Source organism: Hemiscyllium ocellatum, chromosome 46 (assembly GCF_020745735.1).
Source record: "Hemiscyllium ocellatum isolate sHemOce1 chromosome 46, sHemOce1.pat.X.cur, whole genome shotgun sequence".
In the NCBI taxonomy this organism is placed as follows: Eukaryota; Metazoa; Chordata; class Chondrichthyes; order Orectolobiformes; family Hemiscylliidae; genus Hemiscyllium; species Hemiscyllium ocellatum.
The window spans coordinates 10,941,156-10,960,511 of NC_083446.1; the positions used below are offsets into that span (position 1 = coordinate 10,941,156).

Genomic DNA, 19,356 nt, shown 5'->3' on the forward strand with positions numbered 1-19,356 from the left:
GCTGGGTAGGGTGCTAGTGAGGCCACACCTGGAGGATTGTGTACAATTTTGGTCTCCTTACTTGAGAAAGAATGTACTGACACTGGAGGGAGTGCTGGGTGATTCTAGAGTTGAGGGGGTTGGCTTATGAGGAGAGACTGAGTAGACTGGGACTATACTCATTGGGATTTAAACGAATGAGGGGGATCTCATAGAAACATATAAAATGATGAAGGGAATCGATAATACAGAAGCAGGGAGGTTGTTACCACTGATGGGTGAAACCAGAACGAGGGGCAAAGACTCAAAATGAGGGGGAGCAGATTTAGGACTGAGTTGAGGAGGAACTTCACCCAAAGGGTTGTGAATCTGTGGAATTCTCTGCCCGCTGAAGCTGTTGAGGCTGCCTCATTGAATGTTTTTAAGGCAAAGGTAGATGGATTTTTGAATAGTAAAGGAATTCAGGGTTATGGAGAGCAGGCAGGTAAGTGGAGCTGAGTTCATGAAAAGATCAGCCATGCTTCTTATTGAAGGGCAGCACAATGGCTCAGTGGTTAGCACTACTGCCTCACAGCTCCAGGCAACCGTCTGTGTGGAGTTTGCACATTCTCCCCATGTCTGTGTGGGTTTCCTCTGGGTGCTCAGGTATTCCTCACACAATCCAAAGATGTGCAGATTAGGGTGGATTGACCATGCTAAATTATCCCATAGTGCCGAGGGATGTGCAGGTCAGGGTGGATTGGCCGTGCTAAATTGCCCCATAGTGCCCAGGGATGTGCAGGTCAGGGTGGATTGGCCGTGCTAAATTGTCCCATAGTGCCCAGGGATGTGCAGGTTAGGGTGGATTGGCCGTGCTAAATTGTCCCATAGTGCCCAGGGATGTGCAGGTTAGGGTGGATTGGCCGTGCTAAATTGTCCCATAGTGCCCAGGGATGTGCAGGTTAAGGTGGATTGGCCGTGCTAAATTGTCCCATAGTGCCCAGGGATGTGCAGGTTAGGGTGGATTGGCCGAGCTAAATTGTCCCATAGTGCCCAGGGATGTGCAGGTTAAGGTGGATTGGCCGTGCTAAATTGTCCCATAGTGCCCAGGGATGTGCAGGTTAGGGTGGATTGGCCGTGCTAAATTGTCCCATAGTGCCCAGGGATGTGCAGGTTAGGGTGGATTGGCCGTGCTAAATTGTCCCATAGTGCCCAGGGATGTGCAGGTTAGGGTGGATTGGCCGTGCTAAATTGTCCCATAGTGCCCAGGGATGTGCAGGTTAGGGTGGATTGGCCGTGCTAAATTGTCCCATAGTGTAGGTGAGGTGTGTTAGCCATGGGAAATTACAGGGTTACAGGGATAGCGAAGGGGGACAAGTCTGGATGGGATGCTCTTTGGAGGGTTCTGTATGGACCCGTTGGGCTGAATGGTCTATTTTCACACTGTAGGGATTCTATGGCACAGCAGGCCCGACAGGCCAGATGGCCTACTCCTGCTCCCGTTTCTTACATAGAACATAGAACAGTACAGCACAGAACAGGCCCTTCAGCCCACAATGTTGTGCCGACCATTGATCATCATGTGTGCACCCTCAAATTTCTGTGACCATATGCATGTACAGTAGTCTCTTAAATATCCCCAATGACCCTGTCTCCACAACTGCTGCTGCTCTCACAACTCTGCGTAAAGAACCAGCCTCTGACATCCCCTCTATTCTTTCCTCTTATGTTCTTATAAAAGAGTGGGCCCACGACCCACATTAAATAATTCAAATAAGCAGAATTCTGAGGACATGGAAACCGTCGGAAGTGAGTTGTCAAATTAGGTTAAAGGATGGGCCAGTGGAGATTTTAGGGGATATTTCAGAATAGATTGATTCCAATGAGTTAGAACATTTATGAGCAATGGACTTGGCATCCATGGTATAATCATTACCTAGAAATATTAAAGATGGTATCAAATGTTTCAAAAAAAGTGTGTAATTGTGCAAAGATATGTGGAAGGTTAGAAGACTTGTAGAAAATATTAGCGAAAAAGCAAGAATGACCAAAATTGGAATCTACAGTCCTTTTAGCCTCACATTTTTCTTATGGCAGATGTTACAAACTATTATTAAAGAAGCTCTGTCTGGCAAATGGATAAGTTCAAGGTGATCAGGCAGAGTCAACCCAGTTTTGTGAATAGAAAATCATATTGCCCAAGGTATTGCAGTTCTTTGAGGGGGTAACATGTGCTGTGGATGTACTGCACTTGGAGATTTCCAAAAGGAAATCTGAGACATCAACGATGATGAAGAAAGTGAGAGTTCATGGTAATATATTGGCATCGATAGAAGATTGGCTGGCTGACAGAAAGCAGATTGGCAAGATTGCAAAATATCCATATTACAGAGGAGGAAATGTTGGATCTATTGAAATGCTAAAAGTGGATAAATCCTCTGGACCAGATCAGGTATACCGTAGAGCTCTGCGGGAAGCTAGAGAAGTGATTGCTGGGCCTGTTACTGAGATATTTGTAACATCGATAGTCACAGATGTGGTGCCGGAAGACTGGAGGTTGGTTAATGTGGTGCCACTGGTTAAGAAGGCTGGTAAGGACAAACCAGGGAACTAGAGACCACTGAGCCTGACCTCGGTGGTGGGCAAGTTATTGGAGGGAATCCTGAGGGACAGGATGTATGTGTATTTGGAAAGGCAAGGACTGATTAGGGATAGTCAACATGGCTTTGTGCGTGGGAAGTATGTCTCACAAACTTGGTTAAGATTTAAGAAGTAACAAGAGGATTGATGAGAGCAGAGCAGTAGATGTGATCTATATGGACTTCAGTAAAGTGTTCGACAAGGTTCCCCATGGAACACTGATTAGCAAGGTTAGATCTCATGGAATACAGGGAGAACTAGCCATTTGGATACAGAACTGGCTTGAAGGTAGAAGACAGAGAGGGTGGTGGAGGGTTGTTTTTCAGACTGGAGGCCTGTGACCAGTGGAGTGCCACAAGGGTCGGTGCTGGGTCCACTACTTTTTGTCATTTACATAAATGATTTGGATGTGAGCATAACAGGTATAGTTAGTAAGTTTGCAGATGACACCAAAGTTGGAGGTGTCGTGGACAGTGAAGAAGGTTATCTCAGACTACAACGGGATCTTGATCAGATGGGCCAATGGGCTGAGAAGTGGCAGATGGAGTTTAATTCAGATAAATGTGAGGTGCTGCATTTTGAGAAAGCAAATCTTAGCAGGACTTATGCACTTAATGGTAAGGTCCTAGGGAGTGTTGCTGAACAAAGAGACCTTGGAGTGCAGGTTCATAGCTCCTTGAAAGTGGAGTCGCAGGTAGGTAGGATAGTGAAGAAGGCGTTTGGTATGCTTTCCTTTATTGGTCAGAGTATTGAGTACAGGAGTTGGGAGGTCATGTTGCGGCTGTACAGGACATTGGTTAGGCCACTGTTGGAATATTGCGTGCAATTCTGGTCTCCTTCCTATCGGAAAGATGTTGTGAAACTTGAAAGGGTTCAGAAAAGATTTATAAGGATGTTGCCAGGGTTGGAGAGTTTGAGTTTAGGGAGAGGCTGAATAGGCTGGGGCTGTTTTCCCTGGAGCATCGGAGGCTGAGGGGTGACCTTATAGAGGTTTGTAAAATCATGATGGGCAGGGATAGGGTAAATAGGCAAAGTCTTTTTCCTGGGGTAGGGGAGTCCGGAACTAGAGGGCATCGGTTTAGGGTGAGAGGGGAAAGATATAAAAGAGATCTAAGGGGCAACTTTTTCACGCAGAGGGTGGTGCGTGTATGGAATGAGCTGCCAGAGGAAGTGATGGAGGCTGGTACAATTGTAACATTTAAGAGGCATCTGGATGGGTATATGAATAGGAAGGGTTTGGAGGGGTATGGGCCGGGTGCTGGCAGGTGGGACTGGATTGGGTTGGGATATCTGGTCGGCATGGACGGGTTGGACCGAAGGATCTGTTTCCATGCTGTACATCTCTATGACTCTATGTAATGTGTGATGTGCCACAGGGATCGCTGCTAGGGCCTCAACTGTTCACAATTTACACAAATGACCAAGATGAAGAAACAGAAAGCACGGTTGCCAAATTTGCTGATCACACAAAGATAGAAAGTAAGTTGTGAAGCGAGGTTAAGTGAATGGGCAAAGATCTGGCAAATGGAGTATAATGTGGGAATATGTGAAGTTGTACATTTTTGAAAGGAAGAATGAAAACAAAGTAAGTAAGTTCTTAGATACAGAGAGATCTGGGTGTACTCGTGCAAGTACAACAAATAACAAGGGAAACTAACCGAATGTTATCCCTTATAGTGAGGGAAGCTGAATGTGATTGTTACTCTCAGCCAGCTGGACATCGCAGAATTAGTGTTCTCCGATTGGTGTAATCAGGGAGCCCTGGCTGACAGATATAAAGGGTGACTATCAGAGATATTGGGCCTCCCTGAATACCTGGCTTAGTGAGAGGCAGTGCTATTGTCAAAGACTATGCATTTATAAATAAAGGTTATGGGATGCCAGCCTATGAAGAGTTACAAGGCACTACTGAAACCATATCTGGCTAACTGCGTAGAGTAGTGGTCTCCTCATTTAAAGAAGGATGGAAACGTGTCCCAAGCAGCTCAGAGAAAGTTTACCAGCCTTATGTCTGGAACGGATGAGTTTTCTTTTGAGGAGTGGTTGGACAGGCTGAACTTGTATCTTCTGACCGTGAGATGAGCTAGAGGTGACTCGATTCAGCATATAAGATCCTGAGGGGTTTGGACAGGGTGGGTGTGGAGAGGATGTTTCCTCTTGTAGGAGATTCTAGAAATAGGGTTGGCACCATCTATGGAGGAAGAAATCAAGTAGACTTTCTGAGTCCAGTATCATATCAGACTGGTAGTGTTAAATCTGTTTCTCTATCTCTCTCTCTCTCCCCACATGCTGCCAGACCTGCTGAGTTCCTCCAGCATTCTCTCTGCCTTTCATATTTCCAGCCGCCCCAGTATTTTGCTTCTGCTAGAACTTGGACAACATGTTGAAAAACCTCATTGAAAACAGAGAAGAGGCAAAACCATAATCTGTGTGGGGAGTCCTTCAAACACTCTTCCTCAAAAGGCAGTCGAAATAGAGCCTCGAACATTTCAAAATCAGAGGTGGATATATTCTTGTTAAGCCAAGGGGAATGAAAGGTTTGCAATTTTAAACCCAGCGGTTGGTCCTTCTAAGGTATTCACTGTTTCTTCACAGCTTGGGGCGTCTGGGAGCAGGAAGTGACTACGCACCCTTCTTCCATTATCTTGGGATCAGCTCCATGGACATTGCTTACACCTACGACAAGGTAGGAGAAGCATCTTCTGTTTCCAGGTGAGCAGAGATTCTCACCTGAGGGCTAGGAGCTGGGTGTGTGACTGAGGCCCAGCTTGATACCTGGACATAACTCTGAGGGGCTCTGAAGCTGTGGATGGTGCAGCCAAAGTCACGTTGTACAATATTGTTAACAGGCACAGGCAAGTGTGGGCTGTATTTCTGTGTACATGCTTTGGTACTTATATTCATTGGGACTATCCAAGTGTGTGTTTATGTTCCAAGTGCCAGGGTGCGTTTATGTGTGTGTCATTGTGGATGTGTGTTATTGTAGGTGTATCTCCATTTTGTTTCAGGAAGTATCTCTGTATTGTCAATGTGGGAGTGTTTTGGTGTAAGTGTGTCTATATGTTGTTGCTTTGGTGTGTGTGCTGTGGGTTTTTTTTGTCCAGTGGCTGTTTCTACATATGCTGCAATCAATTTCACTAACTTCTGCTGTCTCTGTTCCCACAACAGACAAAAACAAAAGCTCGAATCTACCCTGCTTACCACACAGCCTACGATACTTTCGATTATGCTTCTCGTTTCATTGACCCAGGTGTGTGTGACCTGTCCAGGTGCGGAATCCACCCCGACATTCAGGGGCTGAGCACAGGCAACAGGTGGTCAGGACTTGGGGCAACTTTGGGTGCATCTCAGCCAGGCCATTTATTGTCACAGAAACAATGTAGGAAAGAAATGGGGTCAGTATTGAGGGAGTGCCATACTGCTGAGGAATGCTATACTGTCGGAGAGTCAGTACTGAGGGAGTGCCGCACTGTCAGAAGGTCAGTACTGAGGGAGTGCCGCACTGCTGGAGGGTCATTGCTGAGGGAGTGCCGCACTGCTGGAGGGTCAGTACTGAGGGAGCATCGCACTGTCAGGGGGTCAGTACTGAGAGAGCGCTACACTACTGGAGGGTCAGTGCTGAGGGAGTGCCGCACGCTGGAGGGTCAGTACTGAGGGAGTACCACACTGTCAAAGGATCAGTACTGAGGGAGTGCCGCACTGTCGGAGGGTCAGTACTGAGGGAGTACCACACTGTCAAAAGATCAGTACTGAGGGAGTGCCACACTGTCGGAGGGTCAGTACTGAGGGAGCGCTGCACTATTGGAGGGTCAATACTGAGGGAGTGCCACACTGCCGGAGGGTCAGTGCTGAGGGAGTGCCGCACTGCTGGAGGGTCAGTACTGAGGGAGCGTCGCACTGTCAGGGGGTCAGTACTGAGAGAGCGCTACACTACTGGAGGGTCAGTACTGAGGGAGCGCCATGCTGTCAGAGGGTCAGTACTGAGGGAGCGCTGCACTGTTGGAGCGTCAGTACTGAGGGAGTGCCACACTGTCAGAGGGTCAGTACTAAGGGAGTGCTGCACTGTCAGAGGGTCAGTACTGAGGGAGCGCCGCACTGTCAGAGGGTCAATATTGAGGGATTGCCGCACTGTCAGAGGCTCAGTACTGAGAGAGCGCTACACTAGTGGAGGGTCAGTACTGAGGGAGCGCTGCGCTGTCGGAGGGTCAGTACTAAGGGAGTGCCACACTGTCAGAGGGTCAGTATTGAGAGAGCGCTACACTAGTGGAGGGTCAGTACTGAGGGAGCGCTGCGCTGTCGGAGGGTCAGTACTAAGGGAGTGCCACACTGTCAGAGGGTCAGTATTGAGAGAGCGCTACACTAGTGGAGGGTCAGTACTGAGGGAGTGCCGCGCTGTCGGAGGGTCAGTACTGAGGGAGTGCCGCGCTGTCGGAGGGTCAGTACTGAGGGAGCGCTGCACTGTTGGAGCGTCGGTATTGAGGGAGTGCTGCACTGTCAGAGGGTCAGTACTGAGGGAGCGCAGCACTGTCAAAGGGTCAGTACTGAGGGAGCGCCGCACTGCCAGAGGGTTAGTACTGAGGGAGCGCCGCATTGTCGAAGGGTCAGTGCTGAGGGAGTGCCACAATGTTAGAGGGTCAGTATTTAAGTGATATATCTAAATGACTTGGATGAAAATGTGGATGGGTGGGTTACTAAGTTTGCTGGCGATATTAAGATTAGTCAAGTTGTGGATGGTGTTGAAGGATCAGTTACAGACACAGGAGGAGAAATGGCAGGTGGGGTTTAATCCGGTAAGTGTGAGGTGCTGCACTTGGGGAGATCAAATGTTCAGGAAAAGTATACAGTTACTGACAGGACCCTGAACAGCATTGATGTACAGTGGGGTGTTGGGGTTCAAGTCCATAGCTCCCTGAAAGTGGCCCCGTGAGTAGATAGGGTGGGAAAGAAGGCGTGTGGCATGCTTGCCTTTATTGGTCGGGGAATTGAGTCCAAGAGTCAGGATGTCATGTTGCAGTTGTATAAGACTTTGGTTAGGCCACACTTAACAGTATTGCATTCAATTCTGGTCACCACATCACAGGAAGGATGTGGAGGCTTTGGAGAAGGTGCAGAAGAGGTTTACCGGGATGCTGCCAGGATTGGAGGGTATGAGCTATAAGGAGAGGCTGGAAAAACTCAGGGGGTTTTCTCTGGAGCAGCGGAGGCTGAGAGGAGACTTGATAGAAATCTCTAAAATTATGAGATGCATAGGTAGGGTTGATGGTCTTTTCCCAGAGTTGAAATGTCTAATATTAGGGGGCATGTATTTAAGGTAAGAGGGGAAAGTTCAAAGGGGATGCGAGGGACAAGGTGTTTATATAGAGAGTGGTAGGAGTCTGCCGGGGGGGGGGGGAGGTGGGGGTGGAGGTAGATACGATAGGAGTGTTTAAGAGACTTTCAGATAAACACATAAATATGCAAGGACCAAGGGAGGGCGGAAAGGATTAGTTGAATTTGGCGTCATGTTCAGCACAACATGGTGGGCTGAAGGGCCAGTTTCTGTGCTGTATTGCTCTATGATCTAAGTGCCGAATGGAGACTTTTTCTTTCAATCAGCGTTGCCCTTGAATGGTGTCTGTGACTTGGAAGCTGTGGTGGACTGTCTATGTCTTCCCCTGAGGGGTAATTGATGCCAGTGTGGTAACACAATCACATACAGAGTTGGCCATTCCAGTGAGGCCAGCAAGCTAAGACATCGTCTCCGATCTCTCAGCCCTGCTTCCTGGGCACTTCAGTCAGCTAGCAGCATGTTCTGCTCCCAGGCATTGGTGTCCTCCTTTTTATTTACCTGTCCACGGCCTCCTCACCGCCCAGGCTCATCCTCTGACTTTTCCACCTCTCAGGTTTCACCAGCCACCAGACCGTCGGGAGGACAGCAGGCAATGTGTTAATGCGGCTGGCTGACAATGTCATCCTCCCTCTCAATATCAGAGACTACAGCGAGGCCATCGACCAGCTCTACAATACAGCAGAGAGGGACTTGGCTCCAGAGCTCCTGAAGCAGAATATCTCCCTGGGTTAGTATTAGTGCCAGGGGACGCATACCGAATGGCTGCAGAGTCATATCTCCAGCTAGTCCCCTAATGTACCCACCAAGTCACAGCCCAGTTGATCACTCACTTGCGCTGGTCATGGGATCTTGGGGCACACCAATGTACCAGTTAGGAGCTGAATTTGGCCACTTGGCTCGGTCATTCAATGAGATCAGAAAATGTGGGCGGCATGGTGGCACAGTGGTTAGCACTGCTGCCTCACAGCGCCAGAGACCCGGGTTCAATTCCCGCCTCAGGCAACTGACTGTGTGGAGTTTGCACGTTCTCCCCGTGTCTGCGTGGGTTTCCTCTGGGTGCTCCAGTTTCCTCCCACAGTCTAAAGATGTGCAGGTTAGGGTGAATTGGCCGTGCTAAATTGCCCGTAGTGTTAGGTAAGGGGTTAATGTGTGGGTGGTTGTGCGTCGGTGTGGACTTGTTGGGCCGAAGGGCCTGTTTCCACACTGTAAGTAATCTAATCTAATCTCCACATTCCCGCTCACTCTAAATAACCTTCCCATCACTCCTTATCACAAATCTGAATGTGTCTCTCAAAAGGCTCTGCTCCCTCTGCCTTTTGAGGAAAAGTAGGTGAGCTCTTATTTTGAAAGTAACCACGAGTTCTGGATTATTCTCCAAGAGGAAGTATCTTCTCCTATCCACATGGTCACGACCCCTCAGGATCGTATATGTTTCAATCAAGTCAGCTCTTACTTGTCCAAACTCCAGTGGATATAAGCCCAACCTTTCCACATAAGGTAGGTGAAAATGAGGACTGCAGATGCTGGAGATCAGGGTCAAGATTAGAGTGGTGCTGGAAAAGCACAGCAGTTCAGGCAGCATCCGAGGAGCAGGAAAATTGACATTTTGGGCAGGAGCCCTTCATTCGGAAGGATGAGGAACTCTTTCGTCATAAGATAACCCACCCAGTCCAGGAATTATTCTGGTAAACTTTCTCAGAACTGAAGGGCTGTGCGCAGTATTCCAGATGCAGTCTCACAAGTGCCCTGTATAATACCGTAACTAAAATAACTCCACACGGGCTGGTATCCCGTCACCATGTCACCCTTTGTTTATACCTGGAGAGACCTTGACACTGATCCAGCTCCCTCAGTGCCAGCTCTCAGAGTGAGCAGGATATCTGACACTCTTTTTTTTATTGTTGTGAATGGAAGCCATAACACACCTGGTTGTTTATTATTTTTTTAACTCTTATCGTTTTTTTAAAAATCTTTTTTTATTTACCCCCACAACAGGCTCTGAACCCATCAATGCCCCCTGCAACACCGTCCATGCCAAGAAAACCAGTTCTGCCTTACCACATTGCCGCAGCTGAAGCCTAACATCTCTGACCCCATCGGTGCCACCGTCTCTGCAATCCAGGATAAAAGATGTGGTCTTTGTACACACAGTTCCTATTCACTGCCCCCTCCCCCCCAACCCCCACCCTGACTTCACTGGCTTCCTGGACCACAGTGCCATGGTCAGTTGCTCATTCACCCTGAAGTTTCCAGTCCCGCCCGTATTGTCGATGTTGGAAGATCCTCCAGCCTGTTTGTGAAAGGGGCAATGTACTAACCTCACACCATCTCAGGTCCCTATTTCACAACTTCTTCTGTTTTCTAGATCCTCTACGTTCTGCCGTAAAGAAGCTAAAGGAAGCTGCTGAGGGTCTTCACACTCGAATATCTGAGCTGAGGGATCAGCAAGTAAGGTGGGTGCCCTCCGCCCTTTGACCTTCAGTTCTTTATTTATACCTGACCTCTGAACCCAACTAGGCAGGATCCACATCCAGCAGCTGGTGTCAAACTGGGTGGGGGGAGGTAGAGAGCAGGCAGTGATGATGTTCAGAAAGTAGGAGCAAGACAAGGCCATTCAGCCTTTCAAGCTTGTTCTACCACTCAGTAGGATCATCCAACTAGGTTCTCACTCTCTGCCCCATACACTTTGATGGCTTTAGCCCCAAGAACTATATCTAACTCTTTCCTTGAAAATGTACAGAGCTGATGCTGACACACACACACACACACACACACACACACACACACACACACACAGCTGTACCTGGTACCTCAGTAAGAGAAAACGTGGGTCACTCTCAGCTCTCCAGTCTGAAGATCATGGGTTGAAGTTGCAGACTGGAGGCTTGAACGCACAACTTCAGGCTGTGAAGAGGTGAAATTTTCATGAAGTGACAATAAATAGAGGTGAGAGTGAGAATCACAGATGCTGGAAATCAGAGTCAAGATTAGAGTGGTGCTGGAAAAGCACAGCAGTTCAGGCAGCATCCGAGGAGCAGGAAAACCAACATTTCGGCCAAAAGCCCTTCATCAGGAATGAGGCAGGGAGCCTCCGGGGTGGAGAGGTAAATGGGAGGGATAAATAGAGGTGTCTGTTAGGGGGAATGTCATCGGACAAGGCAAAGGAAGATTGCCCCTCGATCAAGAGACTTAAAACAATGATCTGGCTCAATATCATAGAGTCATAGAGATGTGCAGCACAGAAACAGACCCTTTGGTCCAGCCCGTCCATGCCGACCAGATATCCCAACCCAATCTAGTCCCACCTGCCAGCACCCTGACCATGTCCCTCCAAACCCTTCCTATTCATATACCCATCCAAATGCCTCTTAAATGTTGCAATTGTACCAGCCTCCGCCACATCCTCTGGCAGCTCATTCCATACACGTACCACCCTCTGCATGAAATAATTGCCCCTTAGGTCTCTTTTATATCTTTCTCCTCTCACCCCAAACCTACGCCCTCTAATTCTGGACTCCCCAACCCCAGGGAAAAGACTTTGTCTATTTATCCTATCCATGCCCTTCATAATTTTGTAAACCTCTATAAGGTCACCCCTCAGCCTCCGACGTTCCAAGGAAAACAGCCCCAACCTGTTCAGCCTCTCCCTGTATCTCAGATCCTCCAACCCTGGCAACATCCTTGTAAATCTTTTCTAAACCCTTTCAAGTTTCACAACATCTTTCCGATAGGAAGGAGACCAGAATTGCACACAATATTCCAACAGTGGCCGAACCAATGTCCTATACAGCCGCGACATAACCTCCCAACTCCTGTACTCAATACTCTCACCAATTAAGGAAAGCATACCAAACGCCTTCTTCACTATCCTACCTACCTGCGACTCCACGTTCAAGGAGTTATGAACCTGCACTCCAAGATCTCTTTGTTCAACAACACTCCCTAGGACCTTACCATTAAGTGTATAAGTCCTGCTAAGATTTGCTTTCCTAAAATGCAGCACCTCACATTTATCTGAATTAAACTCCATCTGTCACTTCTCAGCCCATTGGCCCATCTGATCAAGATCCTGTTGTAATCTGAGGTAACCCTCTTCGCTGCCCACTACACCTCCAATTTTGGTGTCATCTGCAAACTTACTAACTGTACCTCTTATGCTCACATCCAAATCATTTATGTAAATGACAAAAAGTAGAGGACCCAGCACCGATCCTTGTGGCACTCCACTGGTCACAGGCCTCCAGTCTGAAAAACAACCCTTCACCACCCTCTGTCTTCTACCTTTGAGCCAGTTCTGTATCCAAATGGCTAGTTCTCCCTGTATTCCATGGAGAACCTTGTCAAACGCCTTCCTGAAGTCCATATAGATCACATCTACTGCTCTGCCCTCATCAATCTTCTTTGTTACATCTTCAAAAAACTCAATCAAGTTTGTGAGACATGATTTCCCACGCACAAAGCCATGTTGATTATCCCGAATAAGTCCTTGCCTTTCCAAATACATGTACATCCTGTCCCTCAGGATTCCCTCCAACAACTTACCCACCACCGAGGTCAGGCTCACTGGTCTATAGTTCCCTGGCTTGTCTTTACCGCCCTTCTTAAACAGTGGCACTTTTGCCAACCTCCAGTCTTCCAGCACCTCACCTGTGACTATCGATGATACAAATATCTCAGCAAGAGGCCCAGCAATCACTTCTCTAACTTCCCACAGCGTTCTTGGGTACACCTGATCAGGTCCAGGGGATTTATCCACCTTTAACTGTTTCAAGACATCCAGAACTTCCTCCTCTGTCATCTGGACATTTTGCAAGATGTCACCATCTATTTCCCTACAGTCTATATCTTCCATATCCTTTTCCACAGTAAATACTGATGCAAAATATACATTTAGTATCTCCCCCATTTTCTGTGGCTTCACACAAAGGCCGCCTTGCTGATCTTTGAGGGGCCCTATTCTCTCCCTAGTTACCCTTCTACCCTTAATATTTTGTAAAAACCCTTTGGATTCTCCTGAATTCTATTTGCCATGTCCCCGTTTTGCCCTCCTGATTTCCCTCTTCAGTATACTCCTACTGCTTTTATACTCTTCTAAGGATTCACTCGATCTATCCTGTCTATACCTGACATATGCTTCCTTCTTTTTCTTTGTGAGACATTGCTGTGTGAAAATTATTGCCTCCATCACAATAGTACCAGTGCAGTAGAGCAATAAGAATTGTACAACAAAAGGCTCTTAATTGACTGTAAATCAGAATGGGACATCTGAAAGGCACTAGACAAATGCAGTTTGAGTTGCTATTCCACTTCAGTAATGGTACCTTGTCTCCCTCTGGTCCAGCCCTCTGACGCTACGCATGGTCAATGATCAGCTGATGCTGCTCGAACGATCATTCCTCAATCCACTCGCCTTTCCTGACAAGCTCTACTATCGGTAAGTCTGCCCCCTCCTGGTCACCCCCTGTACTATCGGTAAGTCTGCCCCCTCCTGGTCACCCCCTGTACTATCGGTAAGTCTGCTCCCTCCTGGTCACCCCCCTGTACTATCGGTAAGTCTGCCCCCTGCTGGTCACCCCCTGTACTATCGGTAACTCTGCCCCCTCCTGGTCACCCCCTGTACTATCGGTAACTCTGCCCCCTCCTGGTCACCCCCTGTACTATCGGTAACTCTGCCCCCTCCTGGTCACCCCCTGTACTATCGGTAACTCTGCCCCCTGCTGGTCACCCCCTGTACTATCGCTAACTCTGCCCCCTCCTGGTCACCCCCTGTACTATCGGTAAGTCTGCCCCCTCCTGGTCACCCCCTGTACTGGCGGTAAGTCTGTCTGCCCCCTGCTGGTCACCCTCTGTACTATCGGTAAGTCTGCCCCCTGCTGGTCACCTCCTGTAGTATTGCCAAGTCTGCCCCCTGTACTATCAATAAGTCTGTCTCCTGCTCCCTTTGTGTGACACACTTTTTCTGGATGTCTTTTTTTCTATGGCTCTTTCTTCCTCTCTCTGTCACCACGACTCCCCGATGTGATTCACTTTGTCTGGGACCTTTTCTATGTGCATGTGATGTGCTGTCTCTCTTTCTCATTCTCTCTCTGTATGACCATGTCTCATTTGCTCTGTCTGTGTGTGTCTCTCTGTGTTGCTGCCTGTGATTCTGTCTCCCTCTGTGATACTGCTTATCCCTCTCTCTCTCTGCCTGTAACTCCCTTGAATTCTCTCTCTCTCTGTCAAATCTGTCTCTCGTCTTTCTCTGTGCTCTTCTACCAGAATTTCTAGATTCAAGTAAATTAATGACCTGCTTGCTAGTTTCCATCTCCCTAACCTTTAAGAGCAACAGCAGTATTTACCATCTCCAAGATGCACTGCAGAAATTCACTAAGGACCCTCAGACCTTCCAAATCCACGACCACTTGCATCTAGAAGGGCAGCAGATACTTGGGAACCCCACCCCTTTGCAAGTTCTCCTCTAAGGCACTCACTATCCTGATTTGGAAATACGTCACCGTTCCTTCAGTGTCACTGGGTCACAGTCCTGGAATTCCAGGGGGCATTGTGGGTCAACCCACAGCACCAGAACTACAGTGGTTCAGGAAGGCAGCTCACCACCACCTTGTCAAGGACAACTAGGGACAGGCAATTAACGCCGGCCAGTGATGCCCACACCCCACAGATGAATCCATTTAAGAAATCTACTGTCTGAACTATCCTTTGGCATTTCCCCCCAGACCCCTGGTTTCAGGTCCCCTGGGATCCCCTTTGGGGTTTACTATTGCCAGCTTCAGTTGAGTCCATCTCTGGTTCTCTGGGGCTGGACACCACTGCCACCATATGAGAAAGAGTGGGCAGCAACAGGAAATACTGAAATAACTATATCTGTCCTAGCCCCAGGCACCAATACCATGAGTTAGTAGTGTCCACTACTTCCCCAGCACTATGACTGCATCCACTGCTTCCTCTCTCCTGTCCTGCTTGCTACCTTCTCAAATATTTCAGATAAGTTTCTCAGGCATGACATTTCCTCATGAAGCTGCCTGATCATATGCATTTCTAAATGCTCCGCTATTACAAATGTTAAGCCAGCTGGCCTCATTTTTAAATAAAGGTGCGACATTGCCACTTTTTCCGATCCTCTGGGACTTCTCCAGAATTTAAGCATTCCTGGAAGATAACTGCCACCGCAATCACTATCTCTGCAGCTATTTGCTTTAAAATCATAGGAGGCCCCCTCAACAGTTCCAGGGGACCTATCGGTCTTCAGCCCTATTAATTTCCCTAGTACTTTTCCTTTAGTGATAATTACTGTTTTTAGTTCCTGTATGTCTTTTGCCCTTTGAATATGTAATAATTTTACAATGTTAATATTCCCTTCTACAATGAAGACTGATGCAAAGTGTTTATTCATCTCCTCTGCCATTTCCTGGTTTCCTGTTATTTCCCTAGCCTCATTCCCTCTGGCTTCTCGTTCCCTCTTTATATATTTACAGAAGCTCTGACTGTCTGTTTTGATCTTCTTGTTAGTTTACTGTCAAACTTATTTTATTCTTTTTAATTATTGTTTGGGACATCTTTTATTGGTTTTTAAAACTTTCCCAACCCACTAATCTTCACCACAGTGTATTTTTTAGAAATCTTTCCATTTGGTATTATCCTTAACTCTTTGATTAACCATCGTCAATTATCCCCTTCCTAGAATCCTTTTTCCCTCACTAGGTTATAATATTCTTATGAGCCATGAACTAATTAATTAAATGTCTCTTTTCGAGCTCTCTACAGCAGATCTAATCTCACATTTCTTACGATCATTCTGCACTTTTAAACCTCAGTTCTGTAACTTTGTATTCCTCACTCTGTTCTAGCACCGTGAGCTTTGTGTGCTATGATTTGACTTTACTGCACACAACACAAAACCTTTCACTGTAGCTAGGTACAATGGGGTGGCACTGCTGCCTCACAGTACTAGAGACCCTGGTTCAATTCCCACCTCAGGCTACTGTCTGTGTGGAATTTGCACATTCTCCCTGTGTCTGCGTGGGTTTCCTCCCACAGTCCAAAGATGTGCAGGTTAGGTGACTTGGCCATGCTAAATTGCCTGTAGTGTTAGGTGTAGGGGAATGGGTCTGGGAGGGTTACTCTTCGGAGGGTCAGTGTGAACTTGTTGGGCCGAGCGGCCTGTTTCCACACTGTAAGTAATCTAAATCTAGGTCCATGACAATAATAAATCAAATCAAGTTTGTTTTCTGCTAAACTTCTTTCCCAATCCTCTCCAGCTACCTCTGTCCTCATATCTTTGAAATTACCCCGTTTAAAATGTCTAGCACAATAGGTTCCAATCCATCTTTCTCAATATCAAACTGAATCTGCCTCCCACTTTCTTTCCCTGTCTCTGTTTTTCCATCACTGCTCCCCAGTCTTGCTCCGCCCAATCTTCCTTCATTCTTGTCCAAATGGTCCCTCCCCACACCGCGTTGCGCTCTGTCCAGTGATCATTCTGCCCTTTCCTTCAACAGTGAGTTTCATTTATTCCTTCTGCAGACACGTCATCTATGCGTCAAAGAATTCAGATGTGGAAACATTTCCCGGACTAGCCGATGCTTACCAGCGTGCCCTGGCTGATGGAAATGCCTGGGATGATGTTCGGAAACACCTCACGATAGTTACTTACACGCTGGAGAGCGCAGCCTCGACCCTGGAGGCTGTGGTCTAGCAGGCATCTCCAGGCAACCTTTCATTGAAACCAAGTAACCACAATAAAAAAATGACGTGTTTTCGGGTTTCCTGCTGTTCCATCTTAACACATCCTCTCACCCTCAAGAATGTGGTGCACTGTGCTGACCTATCACTCTGGGATGACCCTTCAGTGCTGACCTCACTTCGCACTGACCTCCTGCCCTGCATTGACCACTACCTTATGACCCCTCTGTGCTGACCTTCGACCCTGCATTGACCCCACCACAACCTAGGATGGTTTGTCTAGTTGCTTTTCATTTGACTTTTCTGTCGCATTTACAACCGAGTGACTTGCTCACCATTGGAGAACTGACCTGGTACAGTGGGTTCAGTGAAGGTTACAGGAGGACATGCCAGAAACAGTATCAGGCACAACTGAAATTCAGTTATTAATTAGAACTAGGATCAAACTTAAAGAAAAAGCATATAATAACACAAAGATGGGCAGCAGGCCACAGTGTTAAATGGAATATTTTTTAAAAATGCAAAGAATAATTGAAATATTCATAAGAAGGGAAACTGAGTATGAGAGAAAGCTAGCTAGAAATGTTATGTGCAGACAGTAAGAGTACTGACCAAAGAAAAGATTGAACTAAGTGGTCATATTGGATAGGAGTCTGAGGAACCAATAAAGGGAAAATAAGGAAGTTGATTGGAGCAGATATTTGCATCAGTCTTCCCTGTAGAGAATACAAGGAACATCCCAGAAATAGGTGGGAATCAGGATATGGAAGGGAGGAAGGAGGAACGCGGTACAGAGTAAATGGTTGGAGCTGTGAGCTAACAAGAGCCAGGTCCTGATGGATGCCAGTCTAAAGTCTTAAAAGGAAAAGGCCAGTGAGATAAGCTGACACAATGGTTTTCATTTTCCAAAGGTTCCCCAGATTCGGGGAAGGTTCGTTTGGATTGGAAAGCAATGGAAGTAACTCCTTTACTCAACAAGCGAGGGAGACGGAAAGCAGCAAACTCATGGCAGTTAGCATATCATCTGTCATGGTGGATGCCTGGGAAGTTATTCTGATAGAGACGACAGCAAGGCATTTGGAAAAGTTCAAGGTAATTTGGCTGAGTCAACATGGTTTTGAGAGAGAAATCACATTGAACAGGTTTATTGGAGTTTTTTGAAGGAGTGACATTGTTTGGATAAGTAGGAACAGGTAAACGTACAATGATGTTGCGTCTTATTAAATACCTTCTAGAAATCAAACGTCATCGCAGACAAATAAATGAATTATGAGGAGGCCACTCAGCCCTATTGTGCCTACTCTATCATTCAATAAGATCGTGGCTGATCTCATTACTACACATTCCAGCCTATCTCCAAAATACCTCTCACCACATCTCAACGCTGCCATTAAAATAATTTATACAGGACCCTCTCATTGTAGATTCTCCCATAAGGGGAAACATCCTCTCCACGTCCACCCAGTCAAGACCCCTCGGGCTGTTATATGTTTCAATTAAGTTACCATTTCCCTATGAAAACAAAGTGAAGAAAATATAAGTTCATGGGTATTATGTTTACCCAGATAGAAGATTAGCTGGCTGATAGGAAGTGGGCATAAAAGGGTCATTTTCTTATTGACAAGAATTAACAAACATGCCTCAGCGATTGGTACTTGGCTGTAATTACAATCACATGAATAACTTTGATGAAGGAACTGAAGATATGTTCTCATTTATAACAAATAGTCTTGAAGACAACAGGAAGGATATAATGCTACAGTTATACAGAGCATTAGTGACACCTGGAGTACTATAAACAGCACAGGACAACATGCATGCCAAACATTGGACCAGCACACAACAGCTAAGTGATTCCACAAGCACCAGGTCAAATCTAAGCTCTGTGGTCTTCCCAGATACTCTCAAAAATGGTGGTGGACTATTAAACAACTTGCTTCATAAATAATCCCATCTTCAATGATGGGGGGTGGGGGGAGTCTCAGCACAGTGCACAAGACAAAATGTTCACCTTCAGCCAGAAATGTCAATTAGATGATCCATCTCAACCATATGAAGTAATTGCATTTTATGTAATTATTGAAGGCACTGCATGCTGCAAAGGCTATGGGCCCTGACAACATTCTGGCAATAGTACTGAAGACTTGTACTCTAGAACTTGCCATTTCCTTAACCAAGTTCTTCCAGTACAGTTACAATACTGGCATCTACTCAGTAATTTGGAAAAATGCAGGACAAATTCAACCTGACCACTTAGTGACCCATGTGTTTCCTCTCAATAGTCAGTGAAGTGATGGAAGGTGTCATCAACAGTGGTATCAAGCAGCATCTGCTCAGCGACGCACAGTTTGACCTCATTACAGCCTTGGTTCAAACATGGAGAAAAGAGCTGAATTCCAGAGATGAGGTGAAATGACAGCCCTTGGCATCAGGGCTACATTCAACTGAGTGTGGCATCACAGAGCCCCAGCAAAGCTAGAGTCTCTTCAGGAGTTCCTCAAGGTGGTGTCCTAGGTCCAACCATCTTCAGCTGCTTCATCAATGACCTTCCGTCCATCATGAGGTCAGGAGTGGGCATGTTTGCTGATGGTCACACTATGCTCTATATACTATTGACCAGAAAATAAACTGGACTGGACCTGTAAGACCATAGGACCTGGGGACTCTGCCACTCAGAGAGATCATGGCTGATCAGATAATCCTCTCAACTTCACTTTCCTGCCTACTTCTCATGACCCTCGATT

General features: G+C 46.8%; 1 protein-coding gene across 1 annotated transcript in view; it reads left to right on the forward strand.

The window, feature by feature from the left end:
* The window catches only part of naaladl1 (N-acetylated alpha-linked acidic dipeptidase like 1), a 47,724-nt gene extending 31,099 nt beyond the window's left edge, over positions 1-16,625 (forward strand). The window contains exons 14-19 of the mRNA XM_060855523.1: positions 5,194-5,284; positions 5,767-5,848; positions 8,481-8,654; positions 10,293-10,380; positions 13,269-13,361; positions 16,454-16,625. Coding sequence (XP_060711506.1) covers positions 5,194-5,284; positions 5,767-5,848; positions 8,481-8,654; positions 10,293-10,380; positions 13,269-13,361; positions 16,454-16,625 — 700 coding nt within the window. The remainder of the gene's footprint in view (positions 1-5,193; positions 5,285-5,766; positions 5,849-8,480; positions 8,655-10,292; positions 10,381-13,268; positions 13,362-16,453) is intronic.
* The last annotated feature ends 2,731 nt before the right edge of the window (positions 16,626-19,356 follow it).